The sequence below is a fragment of the Phyllobates terribilis genome, unplaced genomic scaffold (genome assembly GCF_046119375.1).
Source record: "Phyllobates terribilis strain yellow unplaced genomic scaffold, ASM4611937v1 Scaffold_9__5_contigs__length_417890890, whole genome shotgun sequence".
NCBI lineage: Eukaryota > Metazoa > Chordata > Amphibia > Anura > Dendrobatidae > Phyllobates > Phyllobates terribilis.
In genome coordinates this window covers 25,039,456-25,056,256 of record NW_027362769.1, presented here as the reverse complement: position 1 = coordinate 25,056,256, position 16,801 = coordinate 25,039,456, and the positions used below count along the sequence as shown (strand labels likewise).

The 16,801-nt window shown below is 39.7% G+C and overlaps 1 protein-coding gene across 1 annotated transcript in view; it reads right to left on the bottom strand.

Annotated features, from left to right (window-relative positions):
• LOC141160804 (gamma-crystallin 2-like) overlaps window positions 1-2,485 on the bottom strand; it is a 35,757-nt gene extending 33,272 nt beyond the window's left edge. Inside the window, exon 1 of the mRNA XM_073645593.1 lies at window positions 2,257-2,485. Coding sequence (XP_073501694.1) covers window positions 2,257-2,265 — 9 coding nt within the window. The 5' untranslated portion in view covers window positions 2,266-2,485. The remainder of the gene's footprint in view (window positions 1-2,256) is intronic.
• Window positions 2,486-16,801: the final 14,316 nt, after the last annotated feature.

The window sequence follows — 16,801 nt, the reverse complement described above, 5'->3', positions numbered from 1 at the left end:
GAGTTGAGGGGTGCCATACATACCAGAATTGGGATGAGGGGTGCCATGTATACTAGGATGAGGGGTACCATACATACCAGGATGAGGGATGGGGTTTCATGCATAACAGGACTGGGATAAGGGGTGCAATGTATACCAGATTTGGAATGAGGGGTGCCATGCATACCATGATTGGGGATGAGGAGTGCCATGCATACCAGGATTGGGGGTGAGGAGTACCATACATACCAAGAAGAGGGGTACCATACATACCAGGATAGGGATGAGGGGTACCATACATACCAGAATAAGGGAAGGGGTGCCATAAATACCAGGATAGGGATGAGTGGTGCCATGCATACCAGAATGAGGGATGGGGTGCCATGCATACCAGGATTGGGCTGAGGGGTGTAATGCATACCAGATTTGGAATGAGGGGTGCCATGCATACCAGAATTGGGAATGAGGGATGCCATGCATACCAGGATTGGTGATGAGGGAGACCATGCATACCAGGATAGAGATGAGGGGTACCATGCATACCAGGATAGGATGGGGGACAGGATGGTGGCAGCACAAATTCCAGGATGGGGGGCAGCACATACCAGCATGGGAGACCATATACCAATAAAAATGCTCGCCACCCGGGCGTAGAATGGGTACAATAGCTAGAATATACTGTGTATATATATATATATATTTATATATAAAATTATATTTACTAACTCAAGCATAACATTGACAATTCAATTTTATTCTGAACAATAATACAAAAGCCCTTAAATTTTATCAACGCAGGTGCTCAAACTATTTTCCAGTACAATTTGCACAGCTTTGAAGTCTGCCTCTTACTCTTCGACAAACTTTTTTGCACAAGTCTCTTTAGGTATTCATTTCTTGAAATGCATCTCTTATGTAATTTTTCAAATCACTGACACTTTTTGGTTTTCGACTATAAACTTTGTCCTTGAGTACTCCCCAAAAGAAAAAATCCATTGGGGTCAAGTCTGGTGAACGTGCCAGCCAATCAAGTGGGCCTCTTCGGCCAATCCATTTATTAGGAAATGTTTCATCAAGATACTCGCGGACTACTCTTGAATAATGTGGAGGGGCCCCATCTTGTTGGAAATAAAGGTCATTTGAATTAGGCTGTTACTGTAACTGGGGAACAACTTGATTCATTAGAATTTCGAGATACTTATCTCCTATGACTGTTCCATCAAAAAATATTGGTCCTAAAACACCAAAAGTTGAAACACCACCCCAAACATTGACACCAGGCTCATTTAGTTGTTGCTCTAATGTTAAATGAATGTTCTCATTATACCAGTAAATACAATTATGTCTGTTAATATGGCCGGATAATTTGAAAGAAGCTTCATCACTCCACATAATGTTATCTAAAATTACTGGATTTTCTTCAATTTCGTTAAGCATAATCTCACTAAATTGCAGCCGCCTGTCTGGATCATCCACCAATAAACCATGAATTAGACGTGGACGATAAGCTTTCCACCCAATAGATTTCAGGATTTGCATGATAGAAGCTCTTCTGGTGGACTGTTTTGAACTCTGAACCAATGTTTCAGCAACAAGTTGTTTATTATCTTCTGGACAGACTGTTTTGGGTCGACCAGTTTTTGGAGCATTAAGGATTGAGCCAGTGGCATTGAATTTGTCACGAATGCGGTAAATGGTTTGTCTCTTTGGGGCTTGAGTACCAAATGTTTCAACCCAATTTGCTCTAACGGTTTCAGCATTTTGAGATTTCCAATACTCTGTTAAAATCTATTTTCTTTGATCTGTATTTAAATTATTTGCCATTATGTGTGAAAACTAGATCTGTGAATCTAGCTCAGTTGCCCTTAGTAACCAATCAGATTCCACCTTTCATTTTCCAAAGAGTCTGTGAGGAATGAAAAGTGGAATCTGATTGGTTGCCAAGGGCAACCTAGCCAGTTTCACTTTACACCATGTTTGATAAATCTCCCCCTTTATAACCTTATTACACTTTCTGTCCACCTACTTTTGGACCACCCTGCATATATATATATATATATATATATATATATATATATATATATATATATAAATATATATGTATGTATATATATATATATATATATATTATATATATATATATATATATATATATATATATATATATATATATATATATAAAGCCATGCAAGTGATGGCAGCATCTAAATACATAAATTCTAAATATTACATGCATACATTATATATATTTAACATCTTTTATAAAAATGGGCTTACCTTTCCCATTCTGACTTTATGGGAGGCTCAGTGATCTGTGATTAGACTGGTGAGAGCTTCTATATAAATAAGCGTGTTACTAGGTCAGCAAATACTAAACAATAGATGCTTTTTGTTTCCAGAAAAAAACTACTGATCAGTTTAATTTAATCTTTTTATCCAGATACTTCATTATTTTTACAGCAGTGGACAAAGCTTTTGTCCTCATGTTCCTGGCACTGCCAAGGACTCACATGATTGTTCAGTACAGCAGAGGAAGGGCAATGTTGACATTGTGAGAGAACAAACCTACAGCATGGATCACGGAAATGTTTTGGTGTAACATTACTAAGTCAAGCACATACAGTTCTGCTCATAGTTATTGGCACCCATGAAGTTTAAGTATATAATGTGAAATATCTCCTGAAAAAAATGAATAAAGTGAAACAGTTTTCTTGTATAGAGCAATTGTGTTAAATACAAAAGAGCAAATGATAAACAATAATTTAAAACAAAAAACAATGGGAGGGAAAAATAGAAAAACTTAAAAGCTTGCTGTGTCACTGGTATTGGCACCCTTTACATTAATTTAGTATGGAAACATATTTTAACTCGCCTGTGGTAAATCACAAAAGAGATTCACCTGTGATTCATTGCTTGTGCCCATGTGACATGAATTAGCCAATAAATAATGACTTCAGAGTTTTAAAAAGCCACATGGTAGGCCCTGTTCATTTGTCACAATGGGGAAGACAGTGGAGCTGTCTGAGGACATCAGAACTGCCATTATAAGCACACACAAGACTTCCAAAGGGTATAAGGCCATCTCCAAAGACCTTGGTATCCCAGTTTCAACAGTGTGCAATGTTATTAAGAAGTTTGCCAAGCATGGAATTGTCAAGAACCTCCCTGGACATGGGTGAAAGAGGAAAATTGACAAGGGATGTCTTTGAAGGTTGGTGCGAATGGTGGAAATAACACTAAGTCAAACATCCAAAGACCTGAAGGCCAACTTAGAACAGTCTGGGGCTATGCTTTCAACAAGTACCATACACCGCACACTAAACCAAGCAGAACTGTATGGGCGAAGGCCAAGGAAGAACCCATTGATGAAGAAAAGACATAAAAAGAAACGACTGATCTTTGCAAAAGAGTACCTTGACAAACCACAATCCTTCTGTGAAACTGTTCTGTGGACAGATTAAACAAAAATAGAGCTTTTTGGCAATGAAAAGCATCAGTTAGTTTACAGACGGTGCAATGAAGCTTTTAACGAAAAGAAAACCATACCAACAGTTAAGCATGGTGGAGGATCCATAATGCTGTGGGGTTGCTTTGCTGCGTCTGGTACTGGAGGTCTTAAATGTATCACAGCAATAATGAAATCAGAGAACTATCAAGAGATTTTAGAGCGAAATGTCCTACCCAGTGTAAGAAAACTTGGTTTGAGTCAAAGATCATGGGTCCTCCAGCAAGAAAATGACCCAGAGCACACATTCAAAAGTACACAGGAATAGTTAAAAAATAAAAAATGGGCTGTTTTAAAATGGCCAGCAATAAATCCTCCTTACCTCAATCCCATTGAAAATCTTTGGGGTGAGCTGAAAACTGCCATTGGGAAAAAGAACACTGCAAACATTCAAGAGCTTGAACAAAATGCAACGGAAGAGTGGGAGAAAATTCCAGCTGAGAAGTGCAAGAAGCTTATAGATTTCTACAAGAAACGTTTGGAGACTATCAGCAATGTCAAAGGGTGTTTAACCAAGTATTAATTAGGGTTGCTTTTATAGCTGCACATGCTGTTTATTCTATTTCTTCTTTGAAATTGCAACATGGAAGTTGAAAAACAATGTTTTATTGTTGTATTACTTTGGACCACTAATTAAAAAATCCTGAGGATATAACTTTGGTAAATTTCCATTTATTTCTGAAGATATTGTACAGTCTATGATAAAATGAAGGGGTGCCAATAATGGTGAGCAACACTGTATAAGAAATTACAAAATTGGGAAACAATTATTTAGCAAAATTGGCAGATTAAGAATCCATGGTTACAAATACATAGTCTAATAGTTAATAAAAATAATAATGTCTAAAAAAAAGCGTGAATATGATGGTACCATTTAAGTAAGTAAAATGAATAAATAAATCATTAAAATACAAACTTAGATGAAATAACAGGGTCCTATGGTTTTAACCCTTTAATGACCAGGTCAAATTTTTGCAATCTGACATGGGTCACTTTATGTAGTAATAACTCTGGAATGCTTCAACATATTCTATTGAATTTGAAATTGTTTTTTTCGTGCCACATTATACTTTATGACAGTGGTAAATTTAGATTGACATGTTTTGTTTTATTTATAAAAATATCAGAAATGTGACAAAAAATTCCAAAAATTTTCAATTTTCAAATTTTGAATGGTTATCCCTTTAATCCAGCTAATTATACCACACAGAAACATTAATAAATAACTTTTCCCTCATGTCTGCTTTACATCGGCACCATTTGTAAGATGTTATTTTGTTAGCACTTTAGAAGGTTTAAAAAAGTAGCAGTCATTTTTCATTTTTTTAAGGGAAATTTACAAAACTTATTTTTAGGGACCTATTCAGTTTTGAAATGACTTTGGGTTTCCTATAAATTGGAAATCCCCAAAAGTGATACCATTTTAAAACAGCACCCCTCAACGTATTCAAAATGGCTTTCAAGTAGTTCATTAACCCTTCAGGTGCTTTTCAGGAACTAATGCGAAGTGACATGACAGGAATGAAAAAATTTATTTTTACCACCTATGTAAATGTTTATAACTTCTGAACAGGCCATATTAGCTGGTAGACTTTAAGGCCATTATTTGGCTATGAATTGCCATGGCAAACATCAGGACTACACAATCAAGATCTCAGAGTGCCGATGGGTTTAAAGAAGGAGCCCCCATACTCTGTTAACCATCTATTTAAGGGGTTAAACAGCCATTATCGGTGCCAACACTGATCGTGGCTGATGCAGCAAATTGTCAGCGTACAGCTGATAGCTACTGGATTGTCACCCGTCAGAGGATGCTAGTCTTGTATATCGCAGGTCAGTTTTAAGTCGCATTGGCGTTCATTAAGGAGTTAAAAAGATGTAAGCTAGGGAATTTGTAATGTTGGTCTGTATAAAAAATATCATGGTATAGGATGTCAAGGAGGCTTTTTTGACATATTACTGTACAAATAAATGTTAATATAAAGATGAATTTATCTTAGTAGGTGAACTTTTTCAGTTTATCTATTTATTTTTTTTATCTAGAAACAGCACCACCATTATTCATAACTAGTGTTGAGCGATATCTTCCGATATCGGGAAATATCAGATTGGATTGGATCGGACCGATACCCAAAAAATATCAGATATCGCCGATTCCGATACCGGAAACCAATGCAAGTCAATGGGACACAAATATCGTAATAAAAATAAACCCTTTATTTCCTTGTAGGTTAATTCTACATGAAGGAAAACAACTAAGAATAATGTAGAATTCATTACATGAAAAGCCGGCAATTCAGCAGCGGCATACACCGGTACCCGACAATTTAGAACAGAAAGAATAGAACATCACACATAGATTAGATAGATAGAAACATGTCAGTCACATATATATGAAGTACAGTGACAATGTTGCTTACTGTACTTGTCATTTAATGTAAAGGATTTATTAAAAAAAATAACAGTGTTTTCATGCACCGTCTCTTTAAAAATGCCAGCCGGCAATTCAGCATCGGTACCCGACAATTTATAACAGAAAGAAAAGAGCATCACACATAGATTAGATACATAGAAACATGTCAGTCACATATATAAGAAGTACAGTGATAGTGTTGATTACTGTACTTGTCATTTAGTATTAAAATAAAGGATTTATTAAAAAAAAAATTGGCGTGGGGTTCCCCGTAATTTTAGTCTCTAGCGGAGGTTAAGCAGATGGCTGGGGCAGATGTTTGAAGCCTGGGAAGGGGGTAATACCCACGGAGCTTCCCAGGGTACTAATATCAGCCCCCCAGCTGAATACCTAGCCTTTACTAGCTATTAAGGGAAGATATAGGAGAGGGAGAAGAGGGGGTCGAGTCCATGTGGGTAGAGATAGAGGGGGCAAAAAATAATAATAAAATATTACTGGGGGTCTGCTATAAGCCACCAAATATAACAGAGGAGAATGAGAATCTGCTATTAGGACAAATAGACAAAGTAGCAAAACATAATGAAGTGATTGTAATGGGGGATTTCAACTACCCGGATATTGACTGGGAAACAGAAACCTGTAGATCTCAGAAAGGAAAAAGGTTCTTGACAAATATTAAGGATAATTATCTCTCCCAACTAGTGCAGGAACCAACGAGAGGGAAGGCCGTGTTGGACTTAATATTGACTAATAGGCCTGATAGAATAACTGAGGTACCGATAGGGGGGCACCTAGGTAATAGCGATCATAATATTATCGACTTCAAAATGCCCTTCAGTAGGGTTATCAATAAGGGAACAACAAAAACATTAAACTTTAGGAGGGCGAAGTTTGATCAGCTGATAGAAAACCTTCAACTTATTGACTGGGACAAAGTACTTAATCAATGGAATATGAATAGTAAATGGGAAACCTTCAAAAGAATTCTGAATACTCAGTGCGAGAGGTATATACCGTATGGGAATAAAAGGGCCAGAAATAAGAGGAAACCAATATGGTTGAACAAGAACGTAAAAGGGGCGTTAAATAGCAAAAAAGAGGCATTCAAGAGATTAAAACAGGAAAACAGTAAGGAGGCACTAATGTGTTGCAAGGAAAAAACGAGAACCTGCAAAAAACAAATAAAAATAGCGAAGGAGGAAACAGAGAAACGTATTGCTAGGGAAAGTAGATCAAATCCCAAACTGTTCTTTACGTATATAAATAGTAAAAGGATTAAATCGGATAATATTGGACCGATAAAAAGTGAGGAAGGCAAAATCATAGAGAAAGATGAGGATAAAGCTAATCTATTAAATAATTTTTTTTCGACAACTTTCACAAAGGAAATAGAACTAACAGGAGAAATGAGAAGTGACAAGCTTAATCCTCCACTAAGTATGACTAATCTAACCCAAGTTGAGGTACAGAAACGCCTCAGTAACATTAAAATAAACAAACCACCAGGACCTGATGGCATACACCCACGGGTACTAAGGGAACTAAGTAATGTGATAGACAGACCGTTATATCTTATATTTAAGGACTCTGTTGAGACTGGGTCTGTACCACTTGATTGGCGACAGGCGAATGTAGTGCCAATATTCAAAAAGGGAGCGAAAAGTGACGCCGGAAACTATCGGCCGGTGAGTCTGACGTCCGTTGTGGGCAAAATTTTTGAAAGCTTCATTAAAGAGGCAATTACGGAGCATCTTGATGCTAATAATCTTTTAATCCCGAACCAACATGGATTCATGAGGAATCGCTCCTGCCAAACAAACCTGATTGACTTCTACGAGTAGGTTAGCACTCGATTAGATCAGGGGGAACCAGTGGATGTCGTGTATCTCGACTTCTCAAAAGCGTTCGATAGCGTGCCACATAATAGGTTGGTATACAAAATGAGAATGATGGGGCTGGGGGAAAATGTCTGCAAGTGCGTAGCTAACTGGCTAAAGGATAGAAGGCAGAGGGTGGTTATAAATGGAATATTCTCAGATTGGGTAAGCGTCACTAGTGGGGTACCACAGGGGTCTGTACTAGGCCCAATGTTATTTAATATCTTTATTAACGACATAGTCAACGGGATAAATAGTAAAATATCAATATTTGCAGATGACACAAAGTTATGTAAAACAATTAATACAAAAGAGGACAGTGGAGACCTACAGAGGGATTTGGATAAGCTGGGTAGGTGGAGCATTAAATGGCAAATGAGGTTTAACGAGGAGAAATGTAAGGTCATACATATGGGAAGGAAAAATGGAAGTCACCAGTACTCACTGAATAGGAAATCATTGGGGAATTCAGAGATGGAGAAGGACTTGGGCATCTTGATTGATAGCAAACTAAATTGGAGTGCCCAAAGTCAGGCCGCTGCTGTAAGGGCAAACAGGGTAATGGGATGTATCAGAAGAGGTATAGCTGCAAAGGAAGAGAACATTGTTCTTCCACTGTACAAAGCACTGGTCAGACCACACTTGGAATACTGTGCTCAGTTATGGGCCCCAATATATAGAAAGGATATAAATGAGCTTGAAAAGGTACAAAGGAGGGCAACAAAATTAATAAAGGGAATGGAGGGACTGCAATACCCAGAGAGGTTGGCAAAACTAGGACTATTCAGCCTGGAAAAGAGAAGGTTGAGGGGGGACATAATAAATGTGTACAAATATGTTAGGGGACAGTATGGAGATCTTACCCGGGATTTGTTCAAAAGGAGGGATATTACGGTAACAAGAGGGCATTCACTAAGACTGGAAGAGAAAAGGTTTCAGCACCAGCATAGGAAGGGGTTCTTTACGGTAAGAGCAGTGAGAATATGGAATTCACTGAGTGAGGAGACGGTAATGTCAGAAGCATTACACCAGTTCAAGCGGGGACTGGATGCATTTCTAGATACCAGGCAGATTTCAGCATATACTTAAAAATAAAATAAAATAGTAGGTTGATACAGGGATTTATTCTGACTGCTGGTTTCAGAGTCGGGAGGGAATTTTTCCTCAGGTGAAGATTGGCTAAATCATTTGAGGTTTTTGCCCTCCTCTGGATCAACTTTAGCAATTACAGAACTAACAGGTCGAAACTTGATGGACGCAAGTCTTTATTCGGCTTTACAAACTATGTTACTATGTATGTTACTATGTTACTATGTTATTAAAATGGGGGACCCCCAAAAAAATGACGTGCGGTCCCCCCTATTTTAATAGCTAGCAAAGGCTAGGCAGACAGCTGGGGGCTGATATTAATAGCCCAGGAAGGGTGCCATGAATATTTGCCCCCTCCCAGGCTAGAAACACCAGCCGTCAGCCGCCCCAGAAATGGCGCATCCATAGGATGTGCCAATTCTGGCACTTAGCCTCGCTCTTCCCACTGCCCTGTAGTGGTGGCAGTGGGGTAATAGAGTTGGGGTTGATGTCAGCTTATAATGCCAGCTGACATCAAGCCCAGGTTAGTAATGGAGAGGTATCTATAAGACACCCCCATTACTAACCCCATAGTCAAAGTTAAAAAAAAACCACAAACACCCAGAATAAAGTCCATTAATTGAAATAAAGGCATAATTCGTTATTGTTCTAAATTAAACCATGCTTACCATCACGCCCATTCCAACTGAAGCCAACGATCTCCTGCTATAAAAGTAAAATAATAAAGCAACCTCATCCTTACCTTTCCATGGTTCCCACGACAGCTCCAGCTCTGCTACATTCACATGACAGGCTGGATCGCAGCCGAAAGCTGCCATCCAGCTTGCCATGGCGCACAGACTGAGAAGCGCAGGCATGCTTGCGCTCCTCAGTGTCTGGCTGTGATGGCATCCAGATGAGCCGAGTTCATGTCCAATGAACTCAGCTCACCTCCTGCACGTCACTGACAGCGTGAGAAAATTCTCCTGCTCAAGCGCTGAGCGCAGGAGAATTTTCCCACCCTGTCAGTGACGTGCATGAGGTGAGCTGAGTTCATTGGACATGAGCTCACCTCATGCACATCACTGACAGCATGGGAAAATTCTCCTGCGATTGCAGTGAGCGTGAGAGAATTCTCCTGCTGAAGCGCTGAGTGCACGACAATTTTCCCACGCTGTCAGTGACGTGCATGAGGTGAGCTCATGTCCAATGAACTCAGCACACCTTATGCAAGTCACTGACAGCGCGGGAAAATTCTCCTGCACTCAGCACTTGAGCAGGAGAATTCTCCCACACTGTCAGTGACGTGCATGAGGTGAGCTGAGTTCATTGGACATGACCTCGGCTCATCTTTATGCCGCCACAGCGAGACACTGAGGAGCGCAAGCATGCCTACGCTTCTCAGTGTGTGCGGCATGGCAAGCTGGATGGCAGCGTTCTGTTGCGATCCAGCCTGTCATGTCAATGTAGCAGAGCTGAAGCTGTCGTGGGAACCATGGAAAGGTAAGGATGATGTTGGTTTATTATTTTACTTTTATTGCAGAAGACTTTGGCTTCAGCTGGAATGGGCATGATGGTAAGTATGGTTTAATTTAGAACATTAAAAAATTGTGTGTTTATTTCAATTAAAGGACTTTATTCTGGGTGTTTGTGTTTGTTTTTTTTAACTTTGACTATGGGGTTAGTAATGGGGGTGTCTTATAGACGCCTCTCCATTACCAACCTGGGCTTGACGTCAGCTGAAATTATAAGCTGACATCAACCCCAGCCCTATTACCCCACTGCCACAGCTGCAGGGCAGTGGGAAGAGCGAGGCTAAGTGCCAGAATTGGCACATCCTATGGATGCGCAATTTCTGGGGCGGCTGACGGCTGGTGTTTCTAGCCTGGGAGGGGGCAAATATTCATGGCACCCTTCCTGGGCTATTAATATCAGCCCCCAGCTGTCTGCCTAGCCTTTGCCAGCTATTAAAATAGGGGGGACCCCACATCATTTTTTTGGGGGGTGTCCCCCATTTTAATAGCTAGTAAAGGCTAGATATTCAGCTGGGGGCTGATATTAGTAGCCTGGGAAGCTCCGTGGGTATTACCCCCTTCCCAGGCTTCAAACATCTGCCCCAGCCATCTGCTTAACCTCCGCTAGAGACTAAAATTACGGGGAACCCCAAGCCATTTTTTTTTTAATAAATCCTTTATTTTAACACTAAATGACAAGTACAGTAATCAACACTATCACTGTACTTCTTATATATGTGACTGACATGTTTCTATGTATCTAATCTATGTGTAATGCTCTATTCTTTCTATTCTAAATTGTCGGGTACCGCTGCTGAATTGCCGGCCGGCTTTTTTAAAGAGACGGTGCATGAAAACACTATTATTTTTTAAATAAATCCTTTAATACTAAATGACAAGTACAGTAAGCAACACTGTCACTGTACTTCTTATATATGTGACTGACATGTTTCTATCTATCTAACTTATGCGTGATGCTCTATTCTTTCTGTTGTAAATTGCCGGGTACCGGTGTATGCCGCTGCTGAATTGCCGGCCGGCTTTTTTAAAGAGACGGTGCATGAAAACACTATTATTTTTTTTAATAAATCCTTTAACACTAAATGACAAGTACAGTAAGCAGAGCGCTGCCATCCAGCTTGTCATCCTTCAGAGACACTGCAGAGTGCAGGCATTATGGGAACTTCCGATTCCGGTGTTCGATATTCTAAAAGTATCGGAACTCAGTATCGGAACTCCGATACCGCGAATATCGGTCGATACCCGATATTTCAGTATCGGAATGCTCATCACTATTCATAACATGTTTAATTATTGCAGCTCAGCCCAATTCAAGAGAAAAAATAGAGCTATTTCTGGAAAAAAAACAGTCAATTTTTATTATTTGATGCAGCTTTAGCTTGCATTTAAAGGGAACCGAAAACTATGATGTCATCTTTACTGCTACAGGCATATACCACCAAAGTGATCGTCCTGCATCAGATATTCAAGTGGTAAGTGATTTCTATTTTTCTATGCCATAATATTCCCTACCTTATGGTCAGTTTTGTAAAATCCCTGGAATTCCCTTAAACTTAAATTGATAGAGATAATAGCAAATGGAGAAAGTAATAGAATTACCTACTCAGGTAGTTAATTTAAACATTTGATACTGAATACTATTTTATGCTAGCTGTGAGGGATCAGCTCTGTGGTAGGCGCTGGTTCGTTTCACACAGGGATGCAGTCCAATGGTTCAAAATAAACTGATGGTTTATTACATGTCCATAAACCAGGCCGGAAACAAAAATATCACAGCCTCTTTCAGCTTACAAAAAGGCATAACAGAACAAAACACAAAATAACAAGTCCATACAGTATGGCCTCAGCCGTTTAAACTCAGATGCCTTTCTCTGCCTTCAGCAAGGTCTGAGCAGCACATGCAAGCCTGCTCACCTTGCACAACACACAGACACAGAGACAGGCGCAGCTGTCTTAAATCAGTCCTTCCAAGACCTGGACTGGAGGTAAGTGAGCAGCTTATTCCCTCCAGCTCTTTCAGCTGTTCATAAAACCCGGCCCTATAATCTGGGCCCATTAAACTCCTCTCAGCACTATGTGTGCTGGAGCCTGCTTTCCGAGACCTACATCACCAAGGTTTGGCACCTTGGGGACACGTACCTCCCGTCCATAACCTGTCCGGCTGCAACCTTGCATAGCATATAACCAAAAACATTGCCTTCTTTTGCAGAATAAAGTAAAATTTAAAAATGATACCTAAACCACATGCAACATGAATCAGAGCCTGGCTGTATGACTACAGCCAAATATATTATTATAGGAAGCATTCTGTCATTTCATAGAAAATATACTTTGAATATGAGGGTGGAGACCATAGCCGGAGACAACAGCAATCACCGCCCAGGGCAGACTTCTCCTAGTATCGCTGTAGGTGATTGACAGGTCTCTCCGTACTGAGTGATTTGTCAATCACATCTAGCAGCGCTGAGAAGAGCCAGCTGGTGGCAAAGCTGGAATAGTCTTTTCTTTGGCTATAGTTAATGGCCGTATCCTGAAAGTATACTTTCTCTGAAACACTAAAACGTTTCAGAGAAAAAAAATACTTAGATGCAATTGTACATTCAGGTCCTGATTCATGTTATATGCAGATTTGGCTGCATGAATCAGGTGACAGTTTCCCTTTAAAGTCATTCTCTCTTATATAAGACTCCAAGAGAGGTGAAGAATGAGTATAATGTTTATTATCTAGATTAGAAAATTGGTTGTCATTTCAACTGACATAAGGATGAATCAATTCTGAATGAATCGAATTTTTAAAATGTAAAACAAATTAGCAAATTCCAGTGTATCTGAATTTTTGATGTCCAAACAGCCACATTTTATTTGATTCACATGGGCCAGTAAGTAGATAAAAAACAAAATATCATCCTCATCTAGCCCTTTACTTGTTCCTGCCACTACAGCTCCTTGTCGGTCTTCATCTGGTCTTTTAAGGTACCAATTATGCTCTGGTCTTCTCTTCACTCTTTGCCAGTGCATGTTCTGATGTCTTGACATCAGAACGTGCATTGCCCTACATGATCTTTCTTAGATAGCCCGGGAAGTGCCAATGGAGAGTGAAGAGAAGACCGGAGCAGAAGCAGGTGCTTCAGGATGCAGTCAGACGGCTGTATAACACAAACGACTATCGCATCACAATTTTTGGACAGGCCAGCAGCTTTCCTGACCAGAGCTTGACAGTATGTATTTCTATGCTGCTGCAATGCTTGTTTGCACTGTGATACGATAGTCATCCGTGTTATACGGCCGTCTGACTTCACCCTTAGGCCATGGCCCCACTATCAGTATTTGGTCAGTATTCGGTCAGTATTTTTTCTCAGGAGTGGGAACCAAAACCATGAGTGGGTGATAAATGCATAATTGGTGACTTGTTTCTATTATACCTTTTCTCTGATTGTTCCTCACCTGGTTTTGGCTCCAACTGCTGAGAAAAATACTGACCGAATACTGATAGTGGGGCCGTGGCCTTAGGCAGAATCCAGCGAAGAACTACTAGTGAGCTGAAGAAGAGACAAGTGAGGGGTAAGGTAAGTAAGAAATTATATTGTTTTTAAGACCTTCCTGATGCATCCATTTATTATGCTTTGGGGTCGGGTAGACTTCAAAGTGTAATAAAACGATTTAGTAACCAAATTTGAGCAAATTTCCTTGCTGAATTCAAGCAAATCTACCAAGTTTAAATTCTGGCAGATTTGCTCATCTCTACGGACAAACCTTTAATCTGTTAATGACGGCCGCCATACATGTCTGCTTTCACTGTATGGAGCAGTCTCAGGAGCTATGCCCGCTCCATGCAATCAATGCAGGTGATGAATGTGTTACATTCAGAACTAGATTAATCACTTAAATGTCACTATCAAGTATGATTGCAGCATTTAACAGGCTTCACCATGACAGCTGTCACTTCTGGCAGCTATTAGCACCCTGTATGTCATGATCACAGGGTGCAATCTATTGCAATGTCAACCAGGGGTCTTTTGAAGGTCCTTATGTGAGATCTATTAAACTGTATGGGATTTATGGGAAATCATCAGTTCACAAGACACGGCAATACTATCGTATTAATAGCAAGTGTTAATTTATTTTACATTTCATTATTTATGTTTATGGAAAAGCGGGGTGCTTTAGGATATTTTTACTGTTTTTTTATATTTTCTACTATAGTATTGCAGTGTATTGCTAACTTCTCTGCCTTTCTGTGACTCTTCCAGTCTCTCTGTATCTCTGTAGCAACCTGCTGATGACAATCTGTGGACACTCAAAGCTACGGACCTGGAGAATCATGTTGCCAGATCACTTTTACCACACAATAATAGCCATAAAATCTAAAACAAAAAAATGGCAGAATTGTGTATTTTTTCACCAGTCCATCCCACTTGGAATTTGTTTCCCATTTTGCAGTATACTATATAGTAAAATGAAGATTGTCTTTTAAAAATGGGACCAATAGAAAGCCGGCATCCTAGAAAAGTTAAAAAAATTAATAAAAGGGAAGGTGCCATAAAAAAAAATTGTTTCAACTATTGAAACAATGTAAAGTATTAATGTTTAAATTTAAAAGAAATCAATTGTTTTTAATGGAGTAAAATATGAAAAATAATTAACATTTTTTATATTCTCCACTTTTAAACACTAGGGGGAGCACCTGCTGAAATTTGCCATGAAAACCTAGTTAGCTGCTAACTCGCATTACGACTGCAGTAAATGTGGGCTGGATCTGCTCACTTGTGTCTGATGTCACACCTCTCCTCCCCTTCTGGGTGTTTGCAATAGAATAATGGAGGTATAAAATTTAGGATCACAGTGCAGAGCCACTTTGTTGGTAACTGCAAAGTGATACTGAAATGTGCACAAGGTCACCAAAGACGATTCACCGGGCCAATTCTGTTAGTTGGTGCTGTTCACCGTATCATATGCTCGAGTTAGATAAGCAGAGTTTATCATGTGCTGCAATTAGATACGTGGAATGTAACACATGCTGGGATTAGATACAGGGCTCAGAGTAGTGTACCACATGATGGGATTAGACATAGGGCTCAGCAGAGTGTATCACACAGAATGAGATTACATACACAGTATCTAATGTATGTAATGTGTGACACTGCTCCATCCACTTCTATGGGAGCAGTGACATAATCTGTGACACCACTAAGTCTGTAAAGGACATATTGATACTCATGCTAGAGCAACTCCATTTTGTATGTTCGCTTTAAAATCATGTTATTATCACTCCTTGCATAACATACATTCTTTCTTTCTCTTCCCATAGAACTTATCTCACATTAACCTTTTCTCAAGAGAACATTTTGTCAGACACTCTGTTATCTAACTTGTTTAGGCCAGGTTTGACCTTGTAAAATTTCCATAGTGCTTCAAACTAACAATGATAATATGACCATATATGTGTTTCCGTAATAATTGTACTAACATCAGTTAGCCTATAGTATTGTAGTATGGCTGTAGAGTTGGCTATTTGATATACTCAAAACAATATAAAATGCTAAGCAAAATAAACGGGATCAGAGATTCTTTGAATCCTCCCAATACAGAACATTGTTTCCATTTGGTTTTCTGTGGATTGCAATCAACATAATAATTTAATAATTTGACACTCACTTGGTCAACCGTGAAGGGTTATTGCCCTCCCTTAACAGTTGGTGCCGTGACTCGGATCCCTAACCAGTGACGCCCCTCCACCTCTGGACGTCCACAAAGAGAGACCTGCCTTCAGCCTCCCCCACTGGAATTTGGACTGATCATCCCCCACAAAAAGCCATGGTAAGTGCACCAGTTCTTTACTGATGATACTGACCGTTTGGCGTGGTTACCACGTGGTGTGTGGTTGTTTGCAGTATCTCCGGACGTCCTGGTTGGATATAGTCAAAGGTGAGACTACAAGGGGTGTAGTCCCATTAGGGGTCTGATATTATTTAACTTCAAAGCAGTATCACCTCGGATTGACAAGTGAATATTGTGTGAATCTTTCTCAGCTTCTGACAAAAATCCTTAGGAGAGACTGAACATTGTTAGTCTCAGTTGCAGCAGGTGATCGAAGATTGGCTAGGACATGCAAGTAGATATATGTATATCGAGTGTCCGGAGCTCTGCTAAGTTGCTAAGAGCTGCAAAGCTGATGCAAAAGTGCTCCTCCTTTCATTGTGCTGTGAAAGAATTCCCCCGACAGGAGGGGTGAGTTAATAGTGGAACAGCTGGGAGCTCTGGCCAGACTCCGCTGTGCACAAGTTAAGGATCTTTTTGTCAGTTGTAGTGAATAATCAATGTTTCCGTGGAGCAAAAAGAATTTGTCTCCCCTGCATTAGGGGGAGAATCTGATGAATATCATGATCAGTCGAGAAGGGAAAAGATCATTTAAGCACGCGCCAAA